The sequence below is a fragment of the Neolamprologus brichardi genome, chromosome 15 (assembly GCF_056152115.1).
Source record: "Neolamprologus brichardi isolate AB-2024 chromosome 15, ASM5615211v1, whole genome shotgun sequence".
Classification (NCBI taxonomy): domain Eukaryota; kingdom Metazoa; phylum Chordata; class Actinopteri; order Cichliformes; family Cichlidae; genus Neolamprologus; species Neolamprologus brichardi.
The window spans coordinates 36,856,484-36,874,759 of record NC_142118.1 but is presented as its reverse complement, the minus strand read 5'-3'; the positions used below and the strand labels follow the sequence as shown (position 1 = coordinate 36,874,759).

Sequence of the window (18,276 nt, the reverse complement as noted above, 5' to 3'; positions counted from 1 at the left end):
TTTTGGTGAAACACCAAATACATCCACCAACCACTTGCCAAAGTTGCAGAAAACATCAATTTCCCTCATGACCCTTCGTAGTTACCAGGGGGCCACTGAGTGATCTGTAGGCCTGTGTGAAAGGGGGCTTTAGCAATCGACTTCACAGTAACTGCCAGCAACCTCCAACAACCACTCTCAAGCAGTCAGGAAGTACATATTTCCCTTGCAACCGGTGGTTGTTGAGATGATCTTTGACAGGTTTCCTAGCAAGATTAATAAGTTTCCAATTCTTGGTTCTGTATGAGAAAACATATTCATAAAGGTTGGACAAGGTTGTTTGATAACTAGGGATGGGTATCGTTTAGGTTTTATCCGATACCGGTGCCAAACCGGTACTTTTGAAATGGCGCCGGTGCTTAAACGGTGCTCAAACCGGTGCTTAAAGAATGGAGAACACAAAATTGGTCCAAAAACCTCTCATGTTCAGCTGTTTTTTTGTAAAAAGATAACAATGTTAGCCTTTTCTGCAGCTATGGGGCATATATGGTATCACTCTTGGCTGGAAGCAGTGCTTAAACAATGGAAAAAACACAAACTTTGTCCAAAAACCTCTCATGTTTAACTGTTTTCCACTTTTTCTTTGGTCATTTTAGCCTTTTTGGCCAGGGTGAAGGGAGTATCTGCCATCAAACAAGAAGACAGCCGCATGTAGCTATGATGGTGTTTGCTAGTTCACCTTACATGCATTAATGTAATAACGTGGTTAGCCTACTCAACGTAAATTACACACGAACAACATTAAGCTACTCACGCAGAGAAGAACGGCTGCTGCTGCATCATCATCCTCATCATTTCTGCTACACTGGCAGGGCTAGGGGCCAGGACTCTCCTCTTCGGGTTTTTGGGGGATGTTGCTAACTCCGGGTCCGATAACAGGCACCACACCTGCAGTAGATGTGCTCGGTGTGAGGTCTCGCAGCAAGCTATCAAATACGGCGCATTTCTCAGCTTTAAAAAAAACACTATGCGTCGCCAGGTGTTTCATCAGATTTGAGGTGTTACCTCCTTTGACAGTATCACAGTATCAGCTTAAAGCACTTGTTGCAGCTGCTGAGTTTGCATCTTTTGCTGTGAAGTACAGCCAGACTTTGACCGCTTCGTCTTGGGCATTTTTAATCTGTAGCTCTGCTCTAAAAGAACGTACGTACCTGGACCCGCCTACTATCCTCGGAAACGTAAAATGATTGGCTAGAATCTAAAGTGTATCACAGCTCAGGAAAAAAAAGCACCGAAATGTGCGCTGCTTTTCAGTCTGGTTACTACCGTTTATGTCAGAACCGGTGCCATGATACCGGTACCCATCCCTATTGATAACCTTTCACAGTTTTCAAAGTTTCTAAACAAAAACCATGCAGCAGTAGATCCGTTCTCGACACTCTAGGCTTTATCACAGTCATGATGTCTACTGAGTGGAGCCGAGGGCGGCGAGAGTCAAGGTATAGATTAGGTGAAGTGAGCCATCAGTTCATTTATTACAGGCCTAAGTGAAGTTCTTCATTGATCATTAAAGTATAATTGGCCCATTTTGTCAGACTGCCCAATACACAGAATTTATCCAAAAAAAGATAAAGTTCTTAAAATGGCCTAAGGCTTATTGAACAAACAACCTGAGGCCTTTTTTTATTTCCAGGAAAGAAATCCACTATAAGCAAACTTTTAGGGAAAATTCCAACATGTTTGATGACTCCACTTTCCGAACGCACATATTTTTAAATCTCCGTGAATTACTTTTCAACATCTTTCATTCCTGAAAGAGCAAGACGCTTCTTTTATGAAATATCTGTCTACAATACACGCATTCAGGAACGTCTTCGTGCGTTCTCCCTACTTTTTGGTGGCTGTTTGAGTTTTTCTTACACTCTTCCATTATTTTGAGCGACAAAAAAAAGAGATAAAAAAAAAGCAGTGACATCGCAGGACTGAGGAACATCGTTTTCTCGATGCTTTACAGTGAGAGCAGTGGGGAAAAAATCTATTTAATGTATTCAGCGATGAAATATGAACAGGTAAATTAAATTATTCACTAGTTTGCGCTGCACTCTCTGATGATAACATTGTCCCTAGCAGGCCAGAGACTCAGACTACAAAAAGATATTTCTGTGGAGTTGGCAATCGTCAAAGGAGCACTCCACTCTCCTGTTTGTGTATGCACAAAGAACATCAAAGGCTTGTCTCAGATTCTCAAATGGATGATCTTAATGTGACACTAGCGAGGCCTCAAAGGCAGAGCGGTAAAGAAACCCTCGGAATAGAAAGAGGAGGCAGCTTCCTGTGCTGCCACCCCCAACTTCTCCCCTTCTCTTTATCTCTTTGTCTGTCGTTCTATCGCGGCGTTGTCTGTCTGATTCTCTTATCTCGTTCTCTCGCTCTTTTTGCCCCCCTTTCTGCGACTGTTGTCGCTCATTCTTCCTCTCGATCACTCTCTTCCTCTCAGTGACAAACACACACAGAGTCTCGCCCCTCCCTTTGTCTCTCGTGATCTAGAAGAGAGGCCGTTTCCGATGTCGCTCTTAATGAGAAATGGCAAGCAGTCGCCGCAGCGCACCTCGTCGCTACATTGACGCAAATAACAAAACCCAGAGGTGAGATTTCACCACGGGTGACTTTGGGTTGCTATTTTTGAACCAGTCGATAGCTATTGATGAGCAAGGGGCGAAAGGGGTATGCATATTAGACTGAGCATCATATACAGTGAGGTGAATTGTAAGTAGAAGAACAACGTGTGGGGGGATATTTATGGTCATGTCCAGCTGTCTCTGTGGTTGTTTGCACTGCACTGTGAACTGAGAGTTATCCCTATTCAAAAAAGAGAAAAACAAGAGAAAAGGAAGTACAATAAAGCAAAACACACAAGACTTCAGAGCTCAGTGTCATTCCTCTGTTGTCAGGAATTTAAAGCTGAAAGGTCCTTATCTGTCAGTGGTGTAAATCCTTTTTGTCTTAACCTTACAGAGTCACTTTAAATCAATCCAGGAAAAGGTTCGCCATTATCGCTGATGAGATGAACTGTGACTCTGCAAAGCCTACTCCCAGAGAAAGTAAACACATTTGCCTTCGATTCAGAGCAGCCAGTGGAAGACGGATAGTTTCTGTTTCAGATCAAACAGGGATGAAAAGCAGAATTTGCATTCTGATCTCGTCTCGCTTTCGACATGGTAGGCTCTGACTAACGCCTGGGTTTTTTTACACGAGTTAGGTGCTGTGTTTCCTCACTGTCTGCTCTATTCTGCCAGTTATGTCAGAGCGTTTTGCTTTTCGTGCTTTTAAACCATTAGTCAGGGATTGTGATCTCTTTTGAGCCAAGTACCACTTTAAGCTTGTGTTAAAAAGCTGTGGTAAAACACAAACTGGGTTCTGTGGAGCAGAAAGAAAGCATATAGCTTCTTTGTCACCACTCTGCAGCACTTCTGTGCGTGTGCGTGTAAATCTTTTCATACTTTGTGAATACCACAATGCCCAGTGTCATCAGTGAATGAACCAATATCAAAGTGAAACAGCACTGGTCACAATTGTCTGTACTTTTAAACAATTGTTAAGCTACAAAGGTGTGATGAATTGGACTGGATAATAGTTATGAATGATGCATAAAAATACCCCAAAATAACTTTTTGTCCTTCTGTTTTCAATTGAAATGTGTGATTACAGACGAAGCCGAGCTCGCACAGGTTCAGTTTGCACTGATTCATTATCAGTCAGTGGGATTTAATCACGATACTGAGTCTCACTCTCAGTAGCTTTGCTGTGTTTTCCATATCACTCTGTAGCAAACTGAGCCGCCGTGTGCACACAACAGAAACGTAATCGCAGTTAATGAGGGTTCAGCTTTCTGCAAAAATGATATAGTGAAACCTGCGGAGTTTAAAACCGAAGCACTGGTTCCACTGGTTCCACGCTCTTTTCATTACTGAAAGAAATTTAAGGCAGTCGTCAACGTTGCGCTGTGACGAGTCTCGTCAAGAAACGCGTGAGTGGGTTTGGTTTGGGAAAAGCACAACACAAAAAATGATAGATATTCCCATTAACATTTGCCAGAACTGGCTGACCTGTCACGATCCCTGCATCTCATCTTGGACAAGTTAATTAAGGAGTAAATAGTTTATCACCGCGCGGTTGTCAGTCAGCATCTGAAGCCACAGCACATCCTGAGGTCACCATGCCCACGCTGACAGGGCATGGTGACCTCAGGAGCTTTTATTCACTCTCAGCATGTTTTCCTTCAGTGTATGTCTTTGTTTCCTCTATAATGTTAGTACGCTGTGGCTGTTTGTCTGTTGGGTTAGTTTCATCGCTCTTTAATTTATAATGAGCAGGAATTATTGGCATTTTTGTGCCGGTGGCTGCTCAGTTTGCTGTTGCGTCACGGAGACAAATATATATTGAGTTCTGGTCTTTCTGTTCATTTGCATGGTGTTATTAAAAAATAGGATCATATCACAGCGCTCGCCTTGTTGCTGTTATCCAGTTATAATTGGAGTATACTCAATAAATTGGTGGAATTAGTCCTTTTCCGCTTGTAGTTTTGGTGCTTTTCCGTGAGCTGTTACTGTGGGATCCAGAGTGTATTTATATTTTGGCTCAAGGTGTCATTAGGATCCTACCGTATGTTAATTTGTAAGTAATCAATATTACCGAGTAATATGTCAGATGAAAAGTGCACGCTTGCTGCAGCCTCTCATGTATAGTTTAAAATGTTTCACTTGAATCGGTGTCTCGCTGCATGAGTATCAGCGGGCAGCCAGCGTGTTGTCTAAACTCCTTCTCAGGCGACAGCGTGCTCGTCGCAGTAACGTAATTATTGTGGTCGCAGCAGAACCCTCATTGCTGTTCGGGTCCATCGACAGCGCCCTCAAACAGCCGAACCTGTCTTCCTCCACATCTAACTGTATAACCTTTAGCTATAAACGTTCACTTCCTCGACTCGGATCTCTCGCCAGCACTTGATGAAATGAATGAAACATGGAATTAGTTCTGGCAGAGAGCTGTAATCAATCTGGAACGGCTGATTGACACCAGCTCTTATATGTCTTACAGTAATTGGCTCTTTCAGTGATTGGCTCGTTTTGCAGTAGTTTATAGTAATTCAGGTGCACAGCACAGATATTACAGCGTGAGCCTGATCATTGTTCCTCTGACAGCCACGCCGCGAACAGCCGCAGCAGCCTTTACCTTCCCGCACGCCCTCCTTGTGTCTTAATTATGATTGTTGTTTTGAAGAAGACGTCATTCGTGTATGTTTATGTTTATTTATGTGTTTATTAGGTGAGTTGAGCTTCATCAGCACACCCTCCCTCCCCCTCATTCATTGACAGCAGAGGATTTTCAATCAAATCGAATTGTGTAACAGTTTTTTATAAAAATGTTCACGATCGTTTGTGGGCCTATAATTATTTTTAAAAGGGCCAAAAATCATTGCAGGTTGTTTCCGACGGCCTCTTACTGCACATACACATGAGCACTGTGCGTGCACTGCACACACACACATGCAGAGACACACTCTTTATGATTTTAGCCGAGGTATAACAATCACCGAGCTGGCAATCCCTATTTCAACTTCCCATTTCATGTGCTAGATGGAAGTGAACTTCTGTGAAAAGACTGAGGCTGCTCACTCCAATTTTCTGAGGAGTCCTCCAGCTTAATTGGTCAAGCTCTTATCCCCCAGCCCACCTCGGCTTAGCCCTGAAGGAGATTTTCTCCGCCTATACCTCTGCCTTCATTTCCTCCCACCCCACCTGCTCCCCCCCTCCCACCTTTTGAGCAGTAATCGGAAGAGACTGATGGAGAAGAAAAAGAGTTCCTCTTCCTCTCTCTGTGTCACCGCTCAGCCTCCCTCAGGCGGGAGAGACACTGCTGGCTAGTTGGTTAATGAATGTTGTGTTCATTTGTCACGCTTATCAATCACCGCACGCGTAGGTGTCATTTCGACACGTCTCCTCGTCTGCCATTGTTGTCGATGATGTCGTTCGCTCACGCACCCCGTGATTGTACCTGAGTCACGGAGCAGAGATGCAGGGAAATGTGAGCAAAAGGTGAAACCTGAAATGTGGGTGTGTGATTACAGCCTCGAACGCAGGGGAATAATATCGAGTCCAGGCGGGGATTGGATGGCTGCTTCAGCCAGGTTTATTTATCCTGGTTTGAAATGACTCCTCTTTTATATTTGTCCGCATTGGTTAGAAAACAGAAGCGTGTCCTGGCAATATTGGACCGCTGATTGTTTTCCAGCATTAAAACCATTGAATAGAAGCAGCGCCACATAATTTGAGGGCGTTTTTGAGAACACGCACATATGAAAAAGACACTGAATAACTTTAACGTGGCGAGGCTGCCATACGCTTTATTTTCCCCAAAAGCGCCCTTACAGTGTTGCACCATTTACCTGTCTTTTGAATGCCTGCATTTCCATATTTAGGCAATCATAAAAGCCATTAACATTTTCCAGTTGCACTGCGATGATGTTTGGTGCTGGAGCCCAGCAGGCAGCGGAGCTTATTCCCGACGACACCCCACCCACCACCGCCGACTCCTATAGGAGGCACAAAGCACTTTATGGACGTTCATCCCTGGATGAGCGATCCGAGCGTGTACCCACACACACTTGCCGCCATTAAAAATGAACAAGGGCCAATACTTAATTGGGCGGCTCACAAATGAGCACAGCCTTAAAAACGGACCATTCCATCATCACGGAGGAATAAGTGAGGAAGATGTTCATGCAGGCATGTGTCCCTGCATGAAAAATACCTTGATAATGCTCTCAAATGGAGCGGCGAAGATAAATTGGACACTTACAAAGGCTCGGGCTATATCCAAGTTTGTCTGGAATCTCCTCTTCCTATATTTTATGGCTCTAGGTACGATTTTTACTGCGGCATTGCACAAACACGCCGTATTTTATCCACGGAGGTTTAATAGGATTAGTGATAAGTTTTATTGACCCAGCCAGTAATTAATGAGTTTTGAGATTGTTGGCTCTGAAATGTGACTTTATAAACTCGGATATTGGCACAAACTCGCATACCAAAGACATTTTGTGTTGCTTTGTTAAGAATCTAACGCTGAACACATCTCATACAGGGGGAAACTCCAGGAAGTGTCTTTGGAATAGCTGCCCGCGTGCAACCCATAGAGCTAAATCGGATGTGTACAGTTTTAGTATTAACTTCTTATGCTTGTAATGAGCTAAAAGTGTGAGCTGGGCTCTCTGCGAACACTGGTTCCTTCAAATCGAGTCAGATAAATCTCTCACATTATCCCTTCACAAAGAACAAAGAGAATAGCAACCCATGAAATAAAATAGCTGTGAAAACTAATGTGTTTTATCTCGCAAAAGGAGCGAGCTGCGCGAGAGGCCGACCGGCGTATACAGTATGTGAAATGATGCGTCGCTCTCCTGAACGAGAGAGAAACTCCAAGTCGGCGTGGAGCTACGAGGGAGAGATTGCATGTCAAAAGATATGTTCCACAGTAATGGAGGAGTGTCTTGAGAGCTCATGAAATGATTCAGTGGTGAATCCATGCTCAAGTATTAATCAGATAGCACCCGGCTGGCTGTTTGAAGAACTGAAAAGAAGCTCTCTTCACATACCGGGTCCCCCAGGACTACTTAAAGTGGAAACATTTGTGGAAGAAAAGATGAATTCGACCATTTCCCCACCAATATACCGAGGGAAAAAGGCATATCATTTCACGTATGAATACTGATTCTTGCACAATTTCCACCTCAAATAGAATGATGAAACGACGTGAAAGCGAATGTTTTATTGTTGTTGGTATAATAGTGGCTCGGTGAAAGAGTAACACAGCGATTACACACTTGTTTGAGCGCTTCAGAAAAGCAACACAGACCACAGATTGAGAGCGTGGTGGGGACTACAGCGTGCCCTCTCTTGCCCCGCAGGTGAAGTGCCCATATTGAGTTCCCGTGTAAATGGATTAAAATAGAGAGACTAAGTAGCCTCTGCACTATCGCTAACTTGGCACGGCACCGGTGGAACGACAGAAAGTCATTGTATTCCTCGTGTGAATGTTTTTAAGGCGTAATCATGGCTGCTTTGATTTCTCTTGTGACATTTAAGCTCCTCTGCTCTCATGAAGCCTTTCAGGAGGAAGGTGGTTGTATCTTACACAGCAGCTTTGCAGGAAGTCGAAATATTTTTATAGCCTATCATGTGCGAAAAACACATGATAGCGATGCCGACTCCTGTATCGCTTTGAGTTAGCCCTTATGGTAAAGAACAGCTTTGATTTTTGCTACGCATTTCAGATTCTGCTCTCAAGTGAGTCACTGCACAAAGTGGGTGCAGATTGAGTGCGTGTTTACCAAACAGCCACGTTAGATCAAATGGGCAGCAGTGTTTGCATTACACTGATATCTTCATACCAATTTAGTCGGCAAGGTGATTGTTGAGTGTTGATACGAGATCTGCGAGGGGGGGGGTGTCTTTGCTGCATATGTGACACAAGTACAAAGATTTATGTGTCATATATACTTAAAGAGCACAAGCTGGCTGTTTAGATGCCACACTGGATGTTACATAATTCCATCAGCCTGAAAGCTCTTCGAGATTGACTTCCTCCCTCAGAGGAAGGTTCCCATTGTTGCTGCTTGTTCTTTAGCGCCTTCTCCAAACACGATTTGGAGAGAAAAAATTAAGCCGAGTGTTGCTACTGAAAAACGACCCCCGCTAAGTGCAGGTGGCCGAGTATTTCTGAAGAGAAATGAAGACTTTTCACCAGGTCACAAAATCCCTTCAGGGTTTGGGACTGGCTCCGGCTGCTGGGTTCGCCCTTGTTCTTTTTTTTGTCTTAGCAGCAATTCATGCAAATCTGAGGCAACCGGGGGGAAAAAGGTGCTTTTTATTAGCACGAGGAGGTTGCATCTCCATAGCCATCGCTCCTTAATGCACGGAGAGGATTTGTCGTCATTCCCTGTCCTTTTTTGTCCTTGCATGCATTATTATTATTATTATTATTTTATTTTATTTTTAAAATTTTTTATTTTTTTATGTCTCCATTCTGTTAATAATACATGAATGTCCTCTTTCCCTCCCCTTCCCTCTCCCCCCCCTCTCCTCCCCTGTAGCAATTATTGAACCCACCACCACTAGTGCTGTCTCAAGCCCAGGTCAGTATATGTCACCATGCTGTACACCAAATCAGCAACGTGAGCCGCTGCCTCATACTAACCTGAGCTCAAAACCGCTCCTCCATCTCGATTTTTTTCAGTTGGCTGGCTGGAGTGCCTGCTGGGTGTACAGCTTCACTGTATGTCTTTTCTACTCTATATTTGCATTTATTCTTTTTTTTTTTTTAATCTTTTGTTTTGGGGATTTTTATTTTTTGATAATTGTTTTTTTTTTTTGGCTTCTTCAGTCTGGCTACATTATACTTCTTGCAGCCTGTGCCATCACACTACCCCGCCCCCTTTTTTCTGCCATTACAACCCCGCCTCCCCCACCAGCACCCCCACTTGGATCAAATAGCGTCATCAAGTGGCTGCTCCATATTCCGTTGGGTCTGATGCTTTTCATAATGCTGATGGCTTCTTTCTCTCTTTCTCTCAACAACACTCTCCTGCTCCCCGCCACTCGCTAAATGTAGTATACATGAAAGGCAGTACGCCGTCGGTGGTGAGGGGCCTGTGGTTGGTTTGTTGTTTGCAAGATGGAATCTCTGCTGCGCTTGTAGTTTTCTTCCCCCCATTCCAAAAGGAGAAAAAGGGAAAACCACCCCCCCTTTCTGTCTCTCTCTTAATATTCCTCAATCATTTCCCCCTACTTTCTCTCTCTGTTCTTTCCTCTTTAAAACAGTCCTCTGGCGCCGTGCCACCCTCTTTAAACTGATCTCCTCCTAGTGCTGTTGTCAGTGCTACACTGTCGACGTCGCCCTTATTTCCCCCTCCTCGCTGCATTCTGCTGCTTCCACATTCCAGCCCAGAATAATCCCTTCTGCCTGGCCGTCTCTTCTCCCTCTCTAATGGTTTTAAGCAAGTCGCAGAATGTAATCTCTCACGGTGGTTACATTATTTATTTATTTTTTTGCTTAATTGTGCTCATGTGCGCAGAAGCACACTGGCACTAAAAGCTTTCTCTGACACAGATGCGCGTTGTAGACGCTGAAATGAAAACATTCTGAAATATTCTGATACGCTCAAATGCACCTGCACTTACAGTACACACTGTACTGTAATCACACGCGAGGATTCGTATTGCACGATTTATCTCCTGGGCGGTTCTCGTGACTTTTCACCCGGCTCTGTGGAAAGATGACATTCTCTACCTGTCTGTCTGAGCCAAATATAATTATCCATGGAGATTCTGTCAGATAACGAGTTAAAATAAGCTCAGCAGCAACAAACGGTCCTGGCATGGCCCTGAACTCTCATTTGATGTAATGCTAGCAGAACAAATGACAATTTCATGGTCCAAAGGAACACCGGTGGTTTCAATCGTGGAGATAAACTCTCTCGGTGAGCCACTGTTTTTGCTTTGTTCCAAGTTGTATTCGAAGTTAATTTCTCAATGCTGCCTTTACTAACTGGCTTGGTAAAGGGAATTATTTTAGATCCCGAACATTGTATAATTAAGTTTCATAATTATTTTTCTTACCAAGTTATTATCTGCTTTTATTTCCCCTATGAATGGGTTTGGGGAGATGTGGTCCCAAAATAAGAATGAAATTTCTTGTCTGTAAGGTAAGAGAATCCAAAGATCTGAAATGGGGGGAAATAAATAAATAAACCTCAGGCCCCACAGCACTTGGCAGTGTATGTTTCAGTCCATTGATCAAGGGCAAATGACAAAAACAAAATCAAATTACAAAGAGAAAACATTGTTAATAGGAAACATCCGTCACTGTGCTTTTATTTCTAACCTTGCCGGGCCAGTACTACTCTAATAAAAGTCGTCTCCAATGGGCCAAAAAAGCTATTGTGTAGGTTAATTAAATCCTATTTTTATGGTAGATGTTAGATTGTTTGACTCAGCACTTGTATAATCTGATATCCCACAGACACAGCTGTACACTTTCTTATGTCACAAGATTAGTTTCCCACCCAACAGGAAAACTTATAAAGTATTACTAAGCAAGATTTGGGATGTGAAATGACACCATTAGGCGCAAAAAGCTGCAGTTCCTTTAGCGCTGCTAAATAACAGCATGGAGCTCTACGTGAATGATGCTCCATCCCTGATAAACATTGGAGCTCACATCTGCAAAACTAAATATATCACGGCTGAAATTCATAGAAGCAGGATTCGCTTGGCTTAGTTGCCTTTGAGACAATAATTCTTAAAAGCCTCAACCTTTTACATAATTGATTATACACCACAGTATACACCGTCTAAAACAAGGCAGCACGGTGGTGCAGTGGTTAGCACTGTTTCCTCATAGCAAGAAGGTCCTGAGTTCAATGCCACCATTCTGCTGCTTCTGTGTGGAGTTTGCATGTTCTCCCTGCGTTTGTGCAGGTTCTCTCCGACTACTCCAGCTCCCTCCCAAAGACATAATAGGGGATAAGTTAATTGGAAACTCTAAATTGTCCATAAGTATGAAGGCGAGTGTGAATGGTTGTCTTTGTCTATGTTAGCAAGAGACTGGCGACCTGTCCAGGGTGTACCCTGCGACCCTGAAAAAGGATAAGCGAATGGATGGATTTCTAAAACATCATGTTAATTAACTGAATGTTTTTCTACTGTGGAGTATGAGTAGAAGGACATTCAAATCTTTGGATGTTGACTGCCTTTTGTTCAGTCTTCTATTGTGATTCTATCGTGACCCTGCACTGCTTCAGTAATGTTGAGGTCTGTGCTCAGACCTTGTAGGTTTTCTATTTCTGTGCAGGTGTGCTTTCACTGCAGTGCTAGTGTGTCTGAAAACTAAAGCTTGTATCAATTTCCAAGATGCTATGTTTCTGCATTTATAATTCTATGTATTATGTGCATGGCAAGGCAAGTTTATTTATATAGCACAACAAGGTGATTCAAAGTGCTTTACAGAGACATTAAAAAACAAAAACAAATAAAAAGCATGATTTAAAATTGATTAAAAAAAAACAGTAGATAAAATCTGTAGTTAAAATGTAAGTTTTAAAATTTAAGCTTAAGTGCGGATTTGGTGCTTTATTCAAATGCAGCTGAGAACAGGTGAGTCTTCAACCTGGATTTAAATAAACTGAGTGTTTCAGCTGATCTGAGGCTTTCTGGGAGTTTGTTCCAGATATGAGGAGCATAAAAGCTGAATGCAGCTTCTCCGTGTCTGGTTCTGACTCTGGGAACTGATAAAAGACCGGATCCAGATGACCTGAGGGATCTGGAAGGTTCATACTGGGTCAGGAGGTCACTGATGTATTTTGGTCCTAAACCATTCAGAGCTTTATAGACCAGCATCAGAACTTTAAAGTCTATCCTCTGACGGACAGGCAGCCAGTGTAAAGACCTCAGAGCTGGACTGATGTGGTCCACTTGTTTGGTCTTAGTGAGGACTCGAGCAGCAGAGCTCTGAATGAGCTGTAGTTGTCTGACTGATTTTTTAGTAAAGATGCTGTTACAGTAATCAAGCCTACTAAAGATGAATGCATGGACTGTAAGGTACAAGGACTGGACTGAAAATGAATGAAAAAGCAGCCAATGTCCAAATAAAAACCTTCAGAAAGCCCAGAGAACTATTGTTTAAGACTACTGTGAAAAGGTCTGCATCCTCAAGACAGTACTGTATAATATGAAGATGCTACTGACTCATTATAAAAGCACATAACTGGGACTTTGTTTGGGTATGTGATCAAACTGAACAGTTGGTGACCGATAGGAGCAGATTGTAACACTTTGGTAAATGTAACTAGTATTCTAACGTCTACACAGCTGTGTGAGCTGTAAGGCCTAGTATAACTGTACAGTTGTTGTTTACCACCACAAAAGCATCTTTGACCTTTGACAATTGAATTGCACCCATGGAGATCAATACAAATCATTTCACACTTTTATCTTATTCTTTCTTTACCTGCTTTATTATGTCATACAGATACATTCACATTTATCAGGTAACCACACGCACAAAGGGAAGCCATCTGTCTCTGCCTCTCGAGATGATGTTTTATGTACCGCACCGTGAACGTTTATGCTGTGCAAAATGGTAATATGCTATTTGGTGACAATCAAGGCCTTGAGCTTATTTTATCTTTAGCATATGGATCTGCATGCATTTACCCAAACATAAAACGCTGCTCCAATTCTCTAAAGCAGCTGGCTTGGTGCCACCCTATCCTCCCAATGAAATGTAGATCTGCGATAAGAGTGTTTGCTCCCACAGGTTTTCACTACTGTTTATTCGGATCACTTGACTCTAAGAAAACAGTGTTCTTGACACTGTACTGAGCCACATATCATGTCATCATGAGCCAAGATGCACAACTGCTGCTGGTTCGAGGAGCACTGCATGCATTATACATAACCGAGGTACCTCACTCTAATTCCCAGGTGCCATGTTAACTTCCAAATAAACAAATTCAGGCGTGAGTGTAGCTAAGTGAACACGATTCACATACTGTTTGACTTTCTCTTTTATCCTCTTATTGGGGCCTAATTTTTCATGGTACATAATTTCCTTTTTTCTTGTTATCTGGTGTAATTAAAACGAATTACAGAAAGAGGTAATGCCGATGCTTTCGCGTTTCTGGCATGTGAATCATTTATTTGACCGTCCTCCATTCCAGCATCAAGCTTTAGGAGATAGGGAGAGTGCTTTAATGAGTCTATGAAGGTTTATGTGTCTTGGAAGATAGTGGAGTAGGCTGTTAAAGTTTTCTGGGATTTATTCCCTGAAAATTTCTTGTATCTTTGCAGAACAAAGACTCGGATGAGGTTTCCTTTATAAAGATGTTTTCAAATTGGAAGTTTCAGCGGCTTAATGAAGACCATTTTCTGATTGATTTAGAGCAGGGCTAGGTCATATATCTTGCTTTATTCAAGGTCCAGAGCACAACATCAAAGAGATAATCTACCTCATTAAGTATTCTTCCAAAGTCCTCTAAAATACAAAAGTCACTCACTCAGCTCCCTGAGGTTCAGGGAGTTGTGTTAATCAAATTATTATAGTAAGCCTGTAAAGCTTCTGTAATGAAAGGATAGCTGGCTAATTTCTGTCTGAAATTGGGGTAATGTCTTCTTTAGGAGATTACTTTAAACAAGGTTGAATGTGCTTTTGCTCTTTGAGTTTCCTATTTTATCTGATGCTGACGCAAGCAAGACTCTAAGGAACATTTTGTTTATGTTACACTCTACAAATACACAACTTGGCATTTTTCTCTTAAGTTCTAAATTAATATTTTCTCTTGGCCATCACTTTGTAAATATTAGACTAACTCTAACTGAAGAAGCCCATAAGCACATCCAGCTTGTCTTTGAATCTATATATAGTATTTCTTTGGTGATTTTGTCAGCATATGACTTTTACTAACTTAAGCGTAAAAAATGGTGTGCATTTGGTTTAGTGCCTTATTTTTTACACAAATATTTGCCCTTAGGAGAGGCAAAAAGAATTACAAAGTAAAGTTGTATGTGCAGATTTAGTTTCCCTTCTGAGACGGAGTATTAGTTGCTATCAGCTGTAGGCTTCATAACAAAGGCAGTAGGTGTTTTGTTTTTGTTCATGCACAGGATAACTGTGCATCACGGTTTTTCCCCCTGAATATACTACCGGGCTGCCCTGCTCCTTTGCCCTGCAGCAGTGCATACTAAATTCTCGCAATATATTCTGAAACATATGCTCCAGCATATGCTCAATGCCCACATGGACGACTAGAATGCTGATCGTTGCATCATAACCTCAGTACTAGGCCATCCTAAATGTACTGGGATACCTAGGAAACAAAAGTTATGTATTCAAATGAGTCATAAAAGAACAATTTGAAACAAAGTTGCAGATTTCTTTCACCTCAGCACACAATAATAGGTTTCTGATGCCACAATATGCCTTTAATTTCCACTAGGATTATTTCTGACGACATGCAGGAGAACACTGATACTTAGAGATTGATATTGGATTTCTTGAATGTCATTGGACAAGTTGAATAGATCTGCCTGTCCTTTGTTTAGTCCCAGACAAAGTCAATCACACTAATCATTCATTAAACATCATCAGTTAGATAACACGGTCTTCATCTGCTCTGCGGCGCCTCTCAAACTAAACCAGGTTTACTTTCCATATGTTGTATTTTTAGCAATGAAGCAATGTGACACTGTAAGCCGGTTGAATAGAATCAGGTAACCGATATAAAAAGGGCCTTTTTTCCTCCTTCCCTTGGCATTAAATCCAGAGACTGCAGAGACTCCACCACCTCCCTGCTTCTGCAGACCTCAAAGCTCCATAAATCAACCACAGACAAAGTTCCTGAACTTGCACTCGGCTAAAACCCATACTGAGATGCTGTGTGTTTTTTCCCTGTTGCTCAGAGGTAGGTATTGTAGACTTTATGGATAAAGTCCTCATCCTGAGGTGAACTACGCCGGATTGCTCGATACGTGAAACTGCTGTTCTAACAAATAGCACACATGCACACAGTTCAATTACACGTCTGTAGTCAGACGTAGGAGCCAGAAGTGCTGAAGTTCAGTTGTGTCAAGTGACAATTAAAATATAGTCACCAGTTTGACTGCTGTCTACTTGGGTTTGTGAGTCATACCAAGCTAATGACTGCATTAATACATCGCACTTATGAAATATTCAGCAGGATGGAGTATCTCCCACTGTTAAACCTACATTGGAGTGTGCTATGAGTGTGACTGGTAGTGTAAATCCTAAAGCACTGGGCTTGTTGAGACCACATTTTAGTGTGTTAAACCTTTACAGTAAACAGCCCTGCCTCTACTTTACCCAGCATGCCTGGTGTCAGACACACTGAGCTACCCACAGATAATCCTTTTTGGCAGTGCATTTTCTGCTAGCCTTATCAGTTGTGTGGTGGCGAGATCAGGAACCGTGCTCTGCTCCTGCAACGCACTGCCACCCCCAACTCCTGTCCCGTGCAGTTTGTTTTGAGGCGTTATGCTGACCTTCAATTTTACTGACCTCTGGAAGGGCCTGATAAGCAGATGGCATGTCATCTATCACGCTTGACCCCCCGATCCTGGAACAATGTAAATAGATTGGGAGTTTTGTCCTGCGAAACTGGAAGCCCGTGAGCTTCCGCGCTCAGAAACCTGTTGTTTCAGTAAACATTTTAAAAACACGTGAGATAGGCTCGACAAATAAAACCTCCATCTCCTCCTCTGATCAAACAGAAATTCTATAATGTCTAATGAAAGGAAAACAGGGACTCAAGAGCCACCAGTGAGTGCATGTAAACACTAAATTATACAGGATATATCCAGCGCTGAGGACGACTGAGTTTATAACTCTTCTCGGCTTTATTGCATTATCTTCTGAAATGTCAAAGTGTGCCAGGGTTGCCAGAGTTTATCCATTTGATCAACAGTTCCCTTGCCTTCTGACAACACATGCATTACCATAGTGTAGTGTAGTGTAGAGCATATGTTTGAAAGCCATTACTTTGATATTATAATAACACACGATGCGATTGCCTTTTGATCTTCTGTTTTCTCTCTGTAATTTCCTAAATGAGTATTAATCAGGGGAAGTGTTATTTTTTGTTATTTGGCTGATTGGTACTCCGTTGTTTGTGTGATATTAGTCATTACAGGCTAGGTTTTGTTTTGCTGTGGCTTCCTGGGCTTTTTATTACGGTGCCCTAAAACGCATTCTGAGTGCTAATGCTGATTAGTTAAATGTGGGAGATGCCGACAATGAAATTGATTTTGTGTTTTACTGTGCTGAGAAGTGTGCTCTAAAACAAAGTGATGGCTCTTTCTCCTTGTTTGCTTTTGGTTAACTGATTATGAAACACTTGAGACGTGCTTCAAAAAAAGGAAACCTTTTATAATCTGAGGAAAAACAATTGTTAATATTGATTGCACACTGTTTGTTACAAATTAAACACAGGGCAATTCTTGGATGGGCAGACGAGTCCACACTGGTGACGGGACACCTCATACATCTACTGGGAACCTTCAATGCCAGTGGAGTAAATGTGGCGTGTATGAAGCTAGAAAACTGTCATTTGCTTTAATTAATTCTAACCCCAACATTTTCCTAAAATTAAGCAATTAAGCAACCATGTTGACATAATAGCATCACACAGTTGTTGCAGATTTGTCCGCTGCACATCCATAATTCGACTCTGTGTGAGTTTGGAGGCTGCTTGAGTGCAGTGAACTCATGTTTTAAACTTTGTTGCATGACATGTTGTCCTGCTGGAAGCAGCTATCTAAAGATGTTACACTGTTGTCATAAAGAGATGCAACAATACTTGGGTAGGCTGTGATGTTTAAACACACTTCAGTTGTACTAAGGTGCCAAGAAAATAAATACCCCCCATTGTTACAGCATTGGTAGCAGGCAGGGTGGATCCATGCTTTCATGTTGTTGTTTTTAAGCCTATTACTGAATGTTGCAGCAGAGACTCACCAGACTGGGCTTTTTCCAATTTTCGGTTACTTTTGGTTAGCCTGCACGGATTATAGCATCCATTTCCTTTTTTCAGCTGAGAGAAGCGGCACTCGGTGTTGTCGTTTGCTACTGAAGCCCATCTAATTCAAGGTTTGACATGTTTTGTATTCAGAGATCATCTTCTGCATACCTTGGTTGTGTCGAGTGGTTATTTGAGCTACTTTCCTATCATCTCGATACAGGCTGGCCATTCTCTTCTGGCCTATGATATCAACGAGGCCTTTTCAGCCAGTGAACTGTTGCTCATTGGATATTTTTCCTCGTTATACCCTCTCTGTAAACCATCCAAGCAGATCAGCATTTTTTGATACACCAGCTCGTATGGCACCAACAACCCTGCCAAAGTCACTGTTCTAATGCTCAGTTTGAACTTAAGCAGGCTGTCTTGACCATGTCCACATGACTAAATGCATTAAGTAGCCCAACCAGGGTCCCCTATGGTAAGTAAGGTCCACCGTGCTACCTAAGAATATGAGTGAGAGACATAGTCAAATGATTTATATATAATAAATATGAGAAAATGCACTGCAAAGGCAGTTATGCAATCATAGAAATAATCCTACAGTCTAAGCTCGAGTTCTGAAATCACGCACGTGTACTAAATTTAAACTGAGACATCTCAGAGGGAGCCTGTTTTAGCAGTAATGCAATATTTTTCTGATTCTAGGCTCT

General features: G+C 42.2%; 1 protein-coding gene across 2 annotated transcripts in view; it reads left to right on the top strand.

Annotated features, from left to right (window-relative positions):
• negr1 (neuronal growth regulator 1) overlaps nt 1-18,276 on the top strand; it is a 175,818-nt gene that overhangs the window by 131,848 nt on the left and 25,694 nt on the right. Inside the window, exon 7 of one of the 2 annotated variants that reach the window (XM_006791952.3) lies at nt 9,128-9,169. The exons of the other annotated variant lie outside the window; for it this stretch is intronic. Coding sequence (XP_006792015.1) covers nt 9,128-9,169 — 42 coding nt within the window. The remainder of the gene's footprint in view (nt 1-9,127; nt 9,170-18,276) is intronic. 2 annotated transcript variants of the gene reach the window in all.